The sequence below is a fragment of the Microtus pennsylvanicus genome, chromosome 3 (genome assembly GCF_037038515.1).
Source record: "Microtus pennsylvanicus isolate mMicPen1 chromosome 3, mMicPen1.hap1, whole genome shotgun sequence".
NCBI classification, from domain to species: Eukaryota; Metazoa; Chordata; class Mammalia; order Rodentia; family Cricetidae; genus Microtus; species Microtus pennsylvanicus.
Genome location: NC_134581.1, coordinates 12,139,972 through 12,156,687, shown reverse-complemented (window position 1 = coordinate 12,156,687; position 16,716 = coordinate 12,139,972). Strand labels below are relative to the sequence as shown.

The window sequence follows — 16,716 nt, the reverse complement described above, 5'->3', positions numbered from 1 at the left end:
TAATGGTTGGTGGGAGATGAGAGACTTTTCCCTGAGTGGGTCACTGGGCACGCTCCTGTAAATAACCCCCTACCCTTGTTTTTGTAGGAGCTCCCATGAAACTCATTGATTCATCAAAACCAAACCAGCAAGCAAAAAGTGCCTTGGACTCAGGGGAGCAGATTTAGAAGAGGGAGGGGTAACAAGATGGAGGCCATGAGAGTGTGAGGAAATACTGAGGTTCAATTTGATGAAAACACATTTCACACATGTCTGAAAACATTATGATGAAGCCCATCCTGTATAATTGGTATCGCTAATAAAAACATTGAATAAACAAGTAAATAACGTGTTGAAAGAGAGACCGAAACAAACTGGTGGTAAAAACATGACCTTCCTCCACAAGGTCAAATAAGCTTTTATTTGGATTAAACACTACAATACCATATATATCCATTTAAAAAAAGAAAACTCTATAGTGTATATAAATTATTCCTTCCATTCCTTAGCTCTCTTCTTTCCCATTACAGCTTTGGTACAGTGTGATTTAGTTTATATATTTTTAAATACTTTTAGCATCACAAACTCAACACAAAGTACAAAACTAATCCGAATCAGGGATATTGTAATCTACACAGTGGTATTCAGTGGTAGGAGAAAATCTTACCTTGATGAGTTCATGTCACTAGCTGAGCTACAAAGGCAGACCTAGCAGACATGACGGAGATATGCACCATTAACCAGCTAATGTATGTGTTAGTCTTTGATTAGTTTGTACAGAACACCAGCAGCAGTCGTTCCAGTGTTGAGTGAATACGGAAGTCCTCAGCCACTTGCGCGTCTCCTCCTCCCGTGAAGGCCGTGAGTTACCCTCTGACGACGTGGCCCGCAGGCAGCCCCAGCTCTCAGAACTTCAGAACTTGACCTGCCAGCTCGCGTTACTCAGGCTTGCACAGTTTGTCCTGCAGCTAGCAGACATGACAGGAACCGTGCTGGAAGGGCAGTGTGGACCCATCAACCTTAGGTTGTTCTGAGGGGTTGGCGGCGTGACGTTACAGTACACAGGCATTCCGGTGGCTGGGAGTGACCCTTGACCTGCCTGGTTGGGCAGCATAATTGACGGTTGGTATGTCTGCTGGGGCACTGCTTGAGAACCTTGGGTCATTGGCACCTGTGTAAGACACAAGCAAAAGTCTGTGTGAAAAGATTGCTTTGATGTGTCCAGGGAAGGGTATGGTGTCATGAATATCACTCGAGTGTTTGAGTTGGACTTAACAGGTTCATAATCCTGTGCCTGTCTTTGATCAGTTATTTTCCCTTGGAGAAAGGCACTCAATCTGGCTGACTGTATGAATGGCGGTATGTCTTATAATCCATTGTACTCATTCACAGGTATCCTGGGATGCAGGTAGCCTGTAGGCCATACGTTGCGTGTGGAGGATGGATACAGTTTGGGTAAGTATATCTCTGTTGAAAATAAAAAAATAAACACTGCAAGTATGGCAGGGACATATCCCAGGAGGCAGCAGATGTTGTGATGTGTGAACTCTTAGAATCTGCTTCCCTTCTTCCTGTTCTTCTTTCTTGGCCCCAGGACAACACCTGGATACCTCTCTTTATCTCAGTGTGAAAAACCATTCCCCTTTCTGGTTTCATGAGAGGTAGCTTGGAGCCTTCTTTAGGATGGAGGGGCTTTTGTCCTGGTAGAAGGGGTGAGTCAGCTTCTTTAAACCTAGGGCACCCAGCACAGCTAAACTGAATGACCAAACCCTACTCGCTCCTCATTTCTTCTCCTAGAAGGCTTCAGGTGACACTCTGAAAGCATACATCATATGTTAAAGACTCAGGTTGCCCTGTTCTGGGAATGGGCTCGTTCTGGCATTATTGTGCTTTAGATGCATCCGAGATGCCATTTAAACATCTGTGATAACTCGAAACTGTAGTAGAAGGAAATTTACTTGAGTAAATACAAAAAAAACATATTTGGTCTCCTATCAAGTATCATTTTAATAGAGCGCCCAAAGGGTCTCCCTGTATAGAATGCTAATGAAGAATTTCCTTCTACGAATAGGAAGTTTATATGGGAACAAATTCAGTTTAGCATTGGAAAGCCCAGACATTTGGAATGGCACCTGCACACTTTTTCTCCTATATCACAATCCAAGTCAACTGATGTGTGGACGGGTCAGGCATCCATAACCCTACTAACTGCCCACCGCAGGGAACGTCCTGTAGTGTTTGCTCTGGAAGGTGGGAGCTTGTGGCCGGGGCTTTTCCAGCTGCAGGCACGCACCTGATAAGAAGACATGGTTGGGTAGGAGACCATCACGCCCTGCACTGGGGTTCCTTGCTGACTGCTCATCACACCCTGGCCATGAGAAGACTGCTGTACTCCCATCAGGCCTTGGAAGCCCTGCTGACCAGTCAAGACTGGCTGGTAACCTGCAAAGGTAAGAGAGACAGAAAAAAGAGCCTTCTGAATGGATTGTAAGAGGCTGGAACAGAGAGAGCTTGTGGCATTGCTCAGGGTGCGAGCAGCCGTGAGTCTCGGACTTCACAGTTTCCATGCGGTGATTATGCTGTCCAGGTGTCTGCATGGACAATAGCATGGTTTCAAAAGGTCTACTGACATTTCCATTGCTACATAAAACAGTCCAAGAAAAAGCGTCTAATATTTCTATTGTTATAAAGAATGGTCCAGTGAAAACCCCCTGACATTTCCAATGCTGCATAGGATACTCAAAAAAAAAAAACAAAAAACAAAAAACTGGCATTTCTATTGTTACATAGAATAGTCTAATGAAGACCTGGTATTTTTATTGTTACACAGACTCGTCCAAGGAACATATGTGGCTATGATTAATTCTTCATTACACAGAAGCCTCTCTTGACATCATAAATTACAGCATTCCTGTTTGGCTTCTTCAACGGTCTCACTAATTTCAGATGATTACACATGTTTCAGTTTAAATGACTGCTTCCCTTAGCTTCCCAGTCTCCCAAGCTAGTGTCATGTATGTAGATCCCACCAAACAGTCTTTTTACATAGTCTGCTTGGTCATGTTCTACTCGAACAAAACAACTCCCCGTCCTGAACAATGAAACATCCACTGGAGAAAATGCCTCAGCAGAGAAGAGTATCCTGTAGCTTTATTCTGTTCAACAATTCACTCCTAAGAGAACATTCTAGTAAAATACCCAATAAACAGCCATGAACACGTATGGGATAGTATAGAATACAGTATTTTTTAAAATTATATGTTTTTGTTCATTTGTTAGTTGGCCTTCTTTTCTTTCTTTTTCTAAGTGATAGAGCAGATTTGATTTATTCATTCTTGTCCTCAAAACAAGTAGTTCAAAATGCATTGTAAATAATGATAAAGAACAGTTCCTATAAACATCGAAAAAAGTTACGATTTTATATAGGTTGATACAGTAGTAAATAAACATACAGCTTCAGCCCCTGCTGTAAAATAAGCTGTGTCCAGAGCTTATACAATGTTGACACCGAGAAATTGAGGATGAGAGAGGAGACTCTTACCACAGACACTGAGAGAAGTTGTACAACCTGATTCTAAAAATGAAACAAGAACACAGAATGTACACTCATTCTTAATAAATGCCATGTATTCCATACTTGTGAATGCTGCGACTTCATAGTGAGGAAAGATGAACTTATAGCCCTTTGTGGAAGTAAATACTTGGCCGTATAAATATACTTCTTCAATTCTATCAGAAATAATCACGGAAACGTGGTTGCAGAAAGTCACTGAGTTAAAAGCCCAGCCCTCTTCTCCAGATCTATTTGGAGCAAAGTGTTGGTAAGGAAGGCAGGAGATAACAAGCTGGGATAGGTCCAGTATGGAGGTCTGCTCAGTGCCTGTTTCTAAAGTCACCTTTTATCCTGGTGCGTCCTCTTACTTTTTATTCCCACTGCACACCCTGTTTATTACTGCAAAGGTTTTAAACACTGCTTCTCAAAAGGTCTCGGGGGCAGAGGTGTTTAAGTCCATTTTCTTTTAGAATGGTTTCTGTGGTCTTCAGTATCTGCACCATCCATTCTAACTCACATATTCAGCGGCCGTGAAGTTTACATCGGAAGGTTTGGCAGGGGGTAGATGCCTTGCAAGCAGGAGGACCTGAGATCAACCTGGAGAATTATTGTTTAAAAGAAGCAAATCTGGACATGAGGACAGGCGTTTGTAAACTCAGAGCTAGGGAGGCAGAGAAAGGCAGATCCCGGGTCACTGTCTTTCCGGCCTAGCCTGAGGGTGATCCAGACCATTGAAGGGCCCTAAATTAAAAAGGAAAGCGGTAACACCTGAAGAATCACACAGACACACGGGGGAGGGGGGTGGGACCTACATACACAAAAGACACATTTCCTGAAAAGACAATCTGAGACTATTTTACCATTTCATCCGAGCTCTTTGTAGCGAACATTGTTGCACACATAAGAAAATAACTTGATATGGTTGTGGGAGAGTTACAATCATTTATGAGCTATATTCTCCCTTACCATTTAGTTTTGTAACAGAGAGCAGGCAATGTGAACTCACTGTCAAGGTCAGGCCACTGGGAGTATTGTAACAGAGGCCTATCTCTGCCTGAAAACTGAGGGCAATCTTTTAATATTCAGGATATAAATGGATCTTTTAATGATTATATGTGATTCTCAACCTGTGGGTCATGATACCTTTTGGTTGTTGAATGACCCTTTCACAAGGGTCACTATCGGAAAACACAGATATTTACACTATGATTCATAAAGTAGGAAGATTGCAGTTATGAAGTAGCAATGAAAATAATATTACGGTTGGGTGTCACCACAACACGAGGAACTGTGTTAAAGCATCACAGTGTTAGGAAGGTTGAGAACCACTGCTCTAGGTAAATCAAACACATGAAGAGTGAAGGAGCGGTGAAGAAGATGAGGCGGGAGGAATGGGGGAGACAGTGGTCTAATGTCCAAAGCTTATTTACATGATTGCTGATCGACCTCCCTCATCCTTCCACAGAGTCACTGTGTTAAATAAATAAACTGGTGTGGCTGAGAAGAGATCTATCCACCAGCACCATCGCTAAAGGAAAACTAAGGGGAAGGGGAAAGAACAGAGAAAGAAACAGGGGTGTAAAGATGTTGAGAGTGTGTGTGGTAGAAGGAGGGAGGGAGGGAGGGAGGAAGAGAGGGAGGAAGGAAGTGAGGGAAGGAGGAAGGAAGAGAGGGAAGGAGGGAAGGAAGGAGGGAGGGAGCGAGGGAGGGAGAAGGAATTCCTTTGTAGAAAAATGAAGGTAATCTTCCAGGACAGGCAAAGCGTGTGGGGCTGCCCCATGTCCACAAAGGGCACAGCCGCCTGCAAAGCTGCACAGCCTTCATGGGTGCACAGGTGCAGCGGCATGCAACCTCTCCCTCCCCGGGCCACATCCTGGGATGATTTGTGAGAGCTGGCATTTGGTTATGCATAGCAATATGCTAGCAGCTCCGCGCCCGGGTCCCACAGCAAACACACTTAAGGCAAATAAGGATTTATGGGGGGGGGGTCTTCAATTTGAGATGGAAACTGAAGTGTAAGGGAGGCTCAATTTATATTCATGAATCCCATTCGTTTCTCAATTCGCTCTCTAGGCAAGAACTTTCCATCTGGAATGGTTTAATTGGAGGTACCCATTTCTTTAAATTATGCCAGGGAAGGTGGGCTACGGAGGGGTCCCTGAGACAGGAGGCTGCTGGGAGTGTAAGTTGAGCTCCTGTGCAGATGCAGAGAACTAAAAATAACATAGTGCTGACCCAAGAATGAACCAGCAGCTTCTGCCTGGGACAGCCTTTGTCTGAGGCAGAGATGGCAGAGCCCTGGCAGCCTGCTTATCTTGGCGGCTCAAATGAAAAATGTGCTCCAGTTTGTCAGTTGGTAGCTGTGAAACGGTCGCTCTTCCATATTTATTGAGGATCAGTCAGCCGTCATACATCTTACAAAACAGAGGAAGAAAGGCAACACCCTTCTGCCTGATGGGCTCGCTCAGGAAATGATGAAGACATTAGCTGTTTTTATTATTTTATACTCTGTCAAGATTGATTCAATTTTCAAGTCACGTGTGCCGTTTATTTTTGTGAAAGTGAAAAGGTTAAGGGTGGATGGATGCCTCCTGGCCACCAGAGAACCAACTCTCCTGAGGGGAGACTTTACAGAGTGTACAAGTCTGCTCCTTGCAAATCTGAGAACGGGAAAGGGCTTAAAGTACAGGAGGGTTGTCAGATAAAAGTTTGACCTGATGCAATACAGTTAAAGCTTGGTGTGTAAAATGATCTACACGATACATTGTTGCAACTGATATTTTAACTCTTACTTAAAGGCTGGGCTGCAGAGAACACTCTGGAAATGAATGAAAGAACCACTGTAGCCATCATCTGGGGACTTAGGTTAAGCCTGCTGCTGTTGACTGTGGAAACTAGAAGACAGGAGAGTGACAAGAGAATGAACTTCTCAGAAAGTTCTGGCTATCTTAATCTACTCAAGCAGTATGGCATACAGTGAAATATTCTTAAAGTGGTAGATGTCTTTTTCCAGCATTAGTTAACAGTCTGTGCAATAGAAAGATTTTTCCTACCTGGGGTGATGGCTCAGTGAGTAGAGTGTTTGCCACACAAGTGTGAGGACCAAGGTTCTGATCTCGGGAAACTACATAAATGCTGGGTAGGCCGTATCCTGTCAAAGTAGAGACAGGGTATCCTGGAGCAGGCTGGCTAGCAAGACTAGTGGTATCCGTGAGCTCTGGGTTTCCATAGAGAGGCCCCGCCTCAGTGAACAGAGTGGACATGAATTGAAAAAGACTTCCAGTGTTGACCTTTGGCCTTGACATGCACGTACACAAACGTACACCTATGCCCACACAAACACATACTCATGCATATACACCATACAGTTATCCCAGGGGAGCCAAGGTACGTATATCCCTACATTCCCAAGGAACTGCCTCTGCAATAGCTTGCTTCTGAGTTCAAACTCTGTGCTTTTGTCTAAAGTGTATGGAAGGGTCACCGCAGTCCTGATAATAGCAGAGCTGGTTATGAACGTGCAGACAAACTGCTTATCTCGAACTGGCCCCTCCTTTTGTAAGTTTCCAACATCTGCTGGTTCTTGGCTCTGATGGACTCTTCCAAGTCTTCCCCTGCTCTGAAATCATCCATGATTAGTCAGCCGCATGTGTTGATCACCCAGGCTCAGGCCAAGAGTGAATTAAGTACTTTGGCATGATGCTGCAGAATCCCGAGAAGCAGTAACTATCACAAAACACCTTTTATGGAAAATGATGACTTGCAAAGATATAATAAGTCATTAAGGACTCGGAGCTACTCTGAGAGACAGCTAGAATTTATGCTGTGACTTCTGACCCCGTAGCCTCGTGCTTTCTCTCTCAATGGAAATACTATTTATTATGCAGGCATCCCCCTCTCTTGTAGCTAACATAATCTCTCTCATGTGGCAGGTATTCAATGACCATTTGGTACATTAATTGTTTTCTCAATAGTTAAAACGGTTAGATGAAGAGAAGAATTATGACCCACAGCTTTTGAACAAGATCCCCTTTGTATGAAAGGAAATCAAAGCTGAAACATGATTTCCTTGTGAAAACCAACTCTTAGCTCTAAATAACTGTGCTGCAGGATAGCTACGCAGACGGTGGGGCAGTGGGTGGACCCTTGGATGGAGAATGAGGTTGGCGGCTTTCAAATAAATGGATCACACTCGGAAGATCTTGGAAGAGCAGGCAAGGCAAACCTCAGTTTCATTCTGCTGTACCCTTAACCTGACCAAAAGCAACTCAAGGAAAGGAGTTTATAGACCCAAGTTCTGTCCACCGCAGAGGGGAAACTGAGGCAGAAACTAGGCAGCTACTCATGTAATGTCCATAGTCAAAGCAAACAGAAGTGAATGCATCCATGCTGCCTGCTTGCTTGCTGCTTATGGTTTTGCATTCTTAACAGCCCATGAGAAGATACTGCCCATATTTACGATGGATCTTCCTACCTCAATTAAGAATCGGGACGACCTTTCACAGATTCCCCCACAGGCCAAACTAATCTAGGCATTCCTCAACTGAGGCCCTCTTCTTAGGCTGTGTCAAGGTAACAGTTAAAACAATCACAGGTAGCTTAATTCTGTGTGATACCCACTCAGTCTAAACTCTCCTGGACGACAAGTTAACTCTAGGAAGAACACTTGGCTGGTGGAGATGCAGGCAGTATTCATAGGGTTTTGAGGGCAAATATAGGTGGGAGAAAGAGGAGAAGTGGGGATTTGCAAAGCAACCTAGGTCATCAGATGAAGGACTGGGAAAAACAAATGCCTCCCCATCTCAGACCACTTGAAGAGCTTTGTGTTTGGGGCATATGCTGTTGCTGATTCTCACTGTGTGGATACCGTGCGCTTCTTTGTGTCATTTCACCACAGAGGCTGCATCCCTAAGACACAAAGCCGGTCTCAGCTCAGCAGCCACAGCCTTTGCTCCAGGGGGCTGTGGACAAGGAGTACAGGATGTAGCTTTATATGACAGTATTGCTGTGCGCTCCTGAGGTGGACCAGCTTCTTATGCCTCAGAGAGGAGAGCAGCCTTTGGGCACTTCACCGGAAGACATCTTCACCTACATCCTGCATGAGGAGGTCAGCTGCCCCGAGGTTCCCCAGACGTATCTGACTTCACTGTTTTTGATGACACTATCCAATTCTAGCACACGCTCCAGGTGGCCATTCCCCGCCACTCCCACCCCCAGTCTAGCAATCCAGTCCAGGGGAAAAGAAAAGCAAGCTTTGAGTTTCTCTGAGACACTTTGCTCCATGCCAGTCTGCTGGTACATGTGATTCAAGACCCGTGTCTGGCCTTCGAGAGAAGGAAGCAGAGTATATGAGACTGCCTTTTCCTTTTGTGCTGTTGAAGCCCATTAGGAGCGGCTCCTTCTTTGATATAAATGCCCTCTTTCACCTTACTTATTGTTAGTCTCTGCATCCATTCCCTTCCTTTCCCTTGATATTTATTATTTAGTGGCCTTAATTCCTCAGGAAGGAGGCGCCTTGACCTAGGAGGAGCTTGCATGGGAATGTGCGCGAGGCTCAGCACCCTCCTGCACAGACCCACCCCGTCCTAATGACTTTGAAGGGAGCCACGACAGGTCTAAGTGGAGCCAGACTTCCTGAAGAGTCGCTTCTCTCCTCACTTGCTCCTTTCCTCATTAGCTTTCATCCTTCACAGTGAGTAATTCTTAAAAGCCTCTTTCCTGTCCCCCGAGAACAACCACGCACAGGTCATTGTCTGTTGGCGGCACACATCAGAGGAGCCGTCCTATTACTGCCAGCCCGGGGGCCTCCTCCCTGCAATTACACTACCCTGATCCGCGTTATCACAAATACAAAGCTGGGCTCCTTTCTCTCTTTTCTTTTCTTTCTCTCTTTCTCTTCCTTAAATCAGGGCAAACATGAGAGACATTGTTAAATGACTAGAGGAACGGATCATGCGCAGAATTTCAATGAAGGCTCCGAGGGAAGCAGAGCTGAATTCCGTTTTAAATGGAAGAGGCTGTCATATTATTGAAGTCATTCTCTGAACTTTCCTGGCCCAGAGTGCTGCGCTGACAGCCGAGGAGCTCCCGCAATCCAGAGGGAGGAAGGCTGCCTGCAAGACTCGCCAACATTTTACTTTCTTAATGAGGGTAGGGGCTCAGAGGACAACGTGGCTTTCCTGTGTCTCACATCGCCCCGCAATTATGATGCTGCACACTCGTGGGGTGGGGAGCAGGACACTGAACCACACAGAAGGAGCAGTTCCCACAGACAAGCTGGGGGCGGGGTCAAGAGGAAGATGGAGGGGGCTATGGCAAGTGGCCCCCTGGTGCCTGTTTCCATAGATTTTATCCCATTGGTCAGTAGGCTACAAGCCATGAGGTCAGCATTACTGACCATCTGTATGGCTACAGAGTGTAAAAGTGTAACCAGCTCTGGCCAGCCACCTCAAGGTAAGTTCTACAGTAACAGATTCACCACTATGTATGGCCACAACTGAGAAGCTCTTAAGTAGGTAACAAGTAATGTCTCAAAAGAGCCCCTTGGGTCTAAGCAGACAGCTCAGTTGATAAAGCTTTTTCTATGCCAGTATGAGGCCCAGAGTTCAGATCTTCAGAGCCCATATATAATCTGGGAGGGCATGAGCAGGCCACCAGCAATGCCAGCGTTTAGGATTTGGGGGCAGGAGAGTCTCTAGGCAACCTGGCTAGCTGAGCTAGCCAAATCAGGAAGCTATGGTCTCTGAGAGAGAAACTGCCTCAGTAAATAAAGGGGAAAACAACCAAGAGCCAAACTTGCTGTCAGAGTCCACTCTCTATAGTCATGTACTCATGTGCACGTGCAGGCACACACAGACACACAAGAACACATATACATACACACACAGGCATATCATATGTGTGGGAACACATATGCAAAAAATACTCTTTTGATATAAGGCATCTTTGTATGTTACTACTTGCCAGCAATCAAATAGAGCATCTTGTTCATTTCCAGACTAATAGGACTAGACCCCAAATGCTGAACCATGGAAGGTTTAACAATAACATTGGTTTCTGTTACTGGGCAGCCCTATTAAGGAAAAGGGGTAGAGACAATGATGATAGGAGCCTAGGCAGAGGTGGTAGTAGCGGGTGAGACACAGACACACACTTCGGAAGTGTCCCATGAGGGACAGTCATCTGTGAGCTCCACCAATGTTGTACACTTGAGGGACATGAAAAAGGGCTAACTGGCTTTATGTTAACCCCAGTTACCAGTGATCTCAAGGAAGCTTCCCCTGCTAGTCTTGCCCCCTCTCTCTTACGTGTGTTGGTGACTGAATGAATGTCTGGACTTGAGCTTGCTAGGAAAGTCAAGTGTTTTGCCACCGAACTAAATCCTCTCTCCCAGAAAGCCTCTGTGTATCCAAGAGTGGGGAATCCCTATTGACCACACATGCCAATTTTCCTGGAGCAAATATTCTCACAGTTGCTGGATTTAAACTACAAAGGGTTTAGAACAAGTTGGCACAATTCCTGAATATTTAAAAATTATGATTTCTTGAGCATATATACATGTGTATGTATCCATGTATGCATTCTTGTGTGGGGTGTGCACATGTGTGCTGTGCACCTTATGTGTGTGAGCATGTGGAGAGAGGACAACCTCAAGAGCAGCTCCTCAGGAACCATGCACCTCATTTTTGAGGTAGAATTTTTAAATGGCCTGAAGTTCATCAATAAGGGTAGTCTGGCTGGTCACTGATCCCTGGGAATCTGCCCATTTCCCTTTCCTAGGGACTGGGATAACAAACATACACTAAGACATCTGCTTTCTGATCTGGGTTCTGGAAGTTCGAACTTGGGTCTCTATGCTTATGGAGTGAGAACTGGGGCTCAGGTGTCTCTTCAGTTAGACAGTCCCTGATGTTTTAACAGTGGCTCTTTAAGTTGACAGGAGATACCTCTGACTCACCTTCAACCTAATAATAGTCAATAGTCGACCTCATCTGCCCTTCACTTGAATTTCTGTTATTTCTATCTTTCTTCCTCCAGTGTATTGATTGTTCTTTGCCATTTAACATCTGAGTGACCATAATAGCCATTCCCAGGGTTTATATGTGGGCTGGAGAGGGCACTGATCAGATATGGACGGGGAGGTGGGAAAGGAGAGAAAAATGGGACCACATCTTAGACTCCATGGAACACTGAAGAAAGGACTACTCTCGCAGGGTTTTGGGAGGAAGGGCAGCTAATGGAAGGCTTCCAGGTGGTTCTTTAACTAGCCCTTTTATGCAGAGGCTTCAAACTCTTCCCCTACAAAGTCCTTTCCATCTGAGGTTTTTTTTCAGACTTGATTTGGAACCCACAGGTATTTAAAGTCAGCACACCAAACATTTGTTGATAATAAACAATAAATACAAATTTTTAAAGTTTTTCATTATATCAACAACTTTAATGTCCATTACAGATGAAAGAAAACTCCTATACTGATGATATGGCCTGCTTGTTAATGAAAACCATTCAAAGATATTCTAATGTGACACCTATATCCAGAGGAATGACAACAGGAAAATATTTAAAGTCTTTGTTTTCTGTAATTAAAGCATCATATTTCTATAAGAGCAAAAAACTTCGTATGTACAGTCAAAACACTGCCATGGTTTAGAATCTGTATTTTTTTTTTTTTTTTGGATTTTTGAGACCGAGTTTCTTTGTAGCTTTTGGTTCCTGTCCTGGAACTAGCTCTTGTACACCAGGCTGGCCTTGAACTCACAGAGATCTGCCTGCCTCTGCCTCGTGAGTGCTGGGATTAAAGGCGTGCGCCACCACCGCCCTAGAATCTGAGCCAAAGTATAGCGTTGTGAATGGTGTTCGATGGGGTGATGGTTTTCACCGTGTGAGGCATGCATGTTGTCTGTTTACAGCCAAGGCTACAGTGAAGTGAATTTGTGTGAGGCAACATGGGTGAGCATTGTCAGAAAACTCTTGTATTCACTCCACACTTGAGGCTGAGTTCATTTTTGTCCTCGTGAACTCATAATTCTATTGCCACCCATGAGTTACACAACCCACTCCAGGTCAGTTAAGTGATGCCATGATCCACAGCTGAAGAAGTTTCTACCCGGAAGATGAGCAGAAAATGTTAATGGTATGAGGTGGGAAGAATCGAGATCCCCATGTGCAAAGGCCAGCGATGTGAGAAATGAGTTCAAAGGTGGTTAGATGTAAGTAGGGACGGTGACGGGGACAGAAGTGGAATCAGGCTCACACTGCGGGACCTTAGACACTGTACGATAAAATGAGATCTAACATTGAAAGACCTGATCAGTATGCAGAATGGGTATGTAGATACAAATTGAGTAGTGAAATGAAGGGCAAATTTACAAAGATAGCCCCGAATCCATCCAAGAGGCCGAGCTGAAGGTCGGAAGTCTGTGGGGACAACAATAACCCGAGAGAAACAATGAACACAAGCTGAGCCAGGGTAGGAGTGGTAGCGATAAGGAGCACATCCGAGGGATGCTCAGAATGGGAGGTGCTGTAGCCTGTGACCCAGGGACATAAAGAAGGTAGAGAAGGAACCCCAGCCCTAGGGTACATAGTGATTGGCAGCCCCTTAGTTGGAGGCACAGGATGGACCAGTGTATTGTTATTAGTTATCAGTAATCAAATGAGCGAAAGGCTCCAATGCTTAGGCAAGCCATTTGTCATGCTGCATAGATTCAGAAGTCAATAGGACATGGCTGCTCTTGACATGAGTTAGTGACACCTGAGAGAGAAATAGAAATTGATCTATAAGTCATGGTGATACTCATGCACTAGGTGGTCTAAATGAAAAATCAATAAAAGCATGAAGACAGGTAGAAAAGCTAGAGACCCAGGACAGATTAGAGAAAGTAGAGAGGAGATGGTGCATGAGGACAGAGAACAGGGACAATGAGGAGAGCTGCAAAGCCATCATGAAAGAGAAAGGTCAAGCCAAAGTTCAGCAAATAATAGTGACCCGGATAAAAACAAAGGCAATAGATGGCAGTTGTTCCCATGAGAAGAATCATGCTAACCAGGATCTGGTTTCTTCCTGTTTTCAGGAGATTTTTTTTTTAAACATAGGTTCTGAAAGGTGGAACTTAGGTACTTATTGCATGACAAGCATTTTATTGCCTAAGATCTCTCCCCAAACTAAGGCTAAACATTTTTAAAGTTGTCATTACAGTTAGAGCTGGGAACATGACTTCTGATTCCTCGTGATTTTCTAATTACATCAATATCCCAATAGTCAGGACCCCAAAGCAAAAGCCTCTGGACAGACGATGTCACACGCTCAAATGATAGTCAAGAGACAATTTTTGTTCCTCCACATAATCACCTAACTCATAATCATCATTGCTAGAATGGCAGTAGTGGAGATCTTTTATCCTTTGTATAAGGAACTGTTGTTTACTAATGTCGTTTTTATATGGACCAAGGCAACTATCAGACATCCAGAGACTTGCCTACACAAGTACAAATTAGTTTATGTTGGGCTGGTGAGATGGCGCAGTGGGCAAAGGCACTTGCCATGAAAGCTTGATGACTTGAGTTCAGTCCCTGGAGCCCATGGTGGAGGGAGAGAACCACCTATGAAGGTTGACCTCTGACCTACATGCATCGCAGCATGCAAGCACCCGGTAACATGCACACCCCTGCAGGCTGTCTCTGCTGCCTACTGAGCAGCCTCACTTTCTACAGCCTGCTCCAGGGTAGGAGAGAAATGGTTCTGATCAGTCACTTGTTAACTCTTGCTGTCACCCCAAGGCACTGGAGGGAAACACCAGTCTTCCATCCTGGTTAAAAGTGATTTACAAGTTCCCAGCTGGAGCTTCTGAAGATGGCTGCAAGCTCATTGCCTGAAGTTTCCTTTCAGATGGCAGAGTACTTTCCCCACAAGGCACAGCCAGATCTATCAATTCTTAAGATAATAGAGGAAGCCTTTGGGTCCAGATTCCTGCTATCTCAGCCTAGAGCAGCAATGCAAACATGGGGGCTGCAGAAGCTGGCACCTCCCTGATGAAGCATGAGGCCACACCCAAAGGTATCCAGGTAAGGTGTTGTGCTGGGCCCATCTGCCCAGAGGCTTGAGGGCTGACTTCTTAAAGCAGTTCTTCTCTTACTACTCAATCTAGGTTCCCCATTTTGCTTCTGCTTCTCCCGACTAGAACAGTGGTCCCCCTGGGTCAGTGGGCTGTGTGTTGGCCTTTCTCTGCAGAACCTCAAATGCCTATTGAAGGTTGAACTACAAACTGCTAGTCTCCAGCTCTTCTACTGCAGTCAGGCTAGGCTACAGCCTGAAAGGTGGGTTTGCATGAGTTGATCTTGAGATCTCACCTTGAGGGTTGGGGAAGGTAGTTCAACTAGTTAAGTGCTTGCCCCACAAATGTAAGGACCTGAGTTCGATGCTCTAAAGTTACATTGAAAACGTTGGGTATGGTGGCTGCATTTGTAAGCCCCAAACTGGGGAGGTGTATGTAGAAGGATGTCTGGGGCTCACTGGCCAACTGGTCCAAGTGATTGTTGAGTTCCACATCAATGACAGATCCTGTCTCAAAGGGGTTTGATGTAAATGACACCCAGGTTGTCCTTTGGCCTCTTCATACACCCACACACATGAACACTCATGTGCGAGAGAGAGAGAGAGAGAGGGAGGGAGAGAGAGAGAGGAAGAAGAAGAAGAAGAAGAAGAACAAGAAGAAGAACAAGAAGAAGAACAAGAACAAGAAGAACAAGAAGAACAAGAAGAAGAACAAGAACAAGAAGAAGAACAAGAACAAGAACAAGAACAAGAACAAGAACAAGAAGAACAAGAAGAAAAGGGATCTGGTCATGAAGTATGTAGCTACCTGGATTGAGCAAGCTGTTAAGTTCCAATACACACTCCTGCTTTGAATTCCTACCCGGTTACTATCACTTTTCTGAAGCAGAACAGTTCAGTAAGGAGTGCGTTCTTTCTCTCTAATTTTGTTTTACTTGTTTGTGAAATAGGCTCAGTCTTTGTGTTGAGGAGGTTGGTGTAGCCTGATAGCCCTCTTATGAGACCTGGGCCAACCATAAATGGTGGCCAATGGTCAGTGTCTTTGCTTTCCATTCTGTGTCCCCACTTTGCATGGTCTTGAACCACTTTTTCACTTAGTTGGAACCTTCTTCCCAGGGACATTCTGGCCTTTTTAATAAAGAATTTATTTAACAAAGAACTCCTTCTCTCCCTGCCTGACCTTGATTCCTCATTGAATGTGATGGTTCACTGTTAATTATCAACCTGACGGATTGAGAATCCCCTGGGAGATGGGCTTCCCGGCATGCCTATTGGGGATTGGTTTTATCGTATTAATTAAAGTGGGAAAACTGCCCACTATAGGAAGCACCATTCCCTGGCTAGAATCCTGGACTGTGTAAATTATTTGCCATCAGACACTCTGAGGTGAGCTTGTGGTCAGTGAACAGAAGTCACACTTGGATGTACTCGATGGGGAAATTAAGCATTCTCCTTTCTGTATCCAGGTTGCTGTGAATTCATGTGCCTTACCCTCACTGACTTACACAGTTTATGAAGTAGGCATGGTCATTATTCTCATTTTACAGGAAATAAAAATGATGCAGAGAAAGCGACTGAGTAGAAGGCTAAGGTCATGGAGAGGTGAGCTGATGACTCTGCTAACAGTGACTTATTTATGTCCCCTCAGGACACTGCCAGGCAACTGAAAGGCTGGGAGACAGTGAAAGCTGGGGGAGGAAGCTGCCTGTGAGAACCAGTGCCATCATACTGCAAGGGGCTCTGCTTCCCTTCACTGTTCTGCCCTTTGACCTCTGTCAGGATATGCCTTACACTAGCATGATTTACCTAAAGCCACAGGGCAAAGTAAGCCAAGAGAGGGAGGGACTTCATGGGGTTGAGGGAGAAAGAGGTATTGGAAATGGAGTAACCAGCACACCCTTCCCCTTCAGAAAACACGGAAAGCCACACCAGCAAGTGCTTCCCACGCTACCGGGCCAATCTGCACAAACAAAGATTCAAAAAGTGAGTTGGGTCACTCTAAGAGCACACTGCTTCTTTCTTTTAAAAACGTTTAAAGATTAATTTATGTTATATGTGTGGGTGTTTCGCTTGCCTATTTGTGTATCACATGCATGCCTAGTGCCCACAGCAATTAGAAGTTAGATCACCT

At 44.8% G+C, this 16,716-nt stretch overlaps 1 protein-coding gene across 35 annotated transcripts in view; it reads right to left on the bottom strand.

Moving 5' to 3' along the window:
- Positions 1-379: 379 nt before the first annotated feature.
- Positions 380-16,716, bottom strand: part of Arpp21 (cAMP regulated phosphoprotein 21) — a 161,502-nt gene continuing 145,165 nt past the window's right edge. For all 35 annotated transcript variants that reach the window (XR_012909943.1, XR_012909942.1, XR_012909944.1 and 32 more), the window contains 2 exons: positions 2,273-2,421; positions 380-1,150 (listed from right to left, as the gene is read on the bottom strand). Coding sequence is in view for 31 of the 35 variants with exons in the window: in XM_075964338.1 (XP_075820453.1) it covers positions 893-1,150; positions 2,273-2,421 (407 nt within the window). In the remaining 4 variants the exon portion in view is untranslated. The remainder of the gene's footprint in view (positions 1,151-2,272; positions 2,422-16,716) is intronic.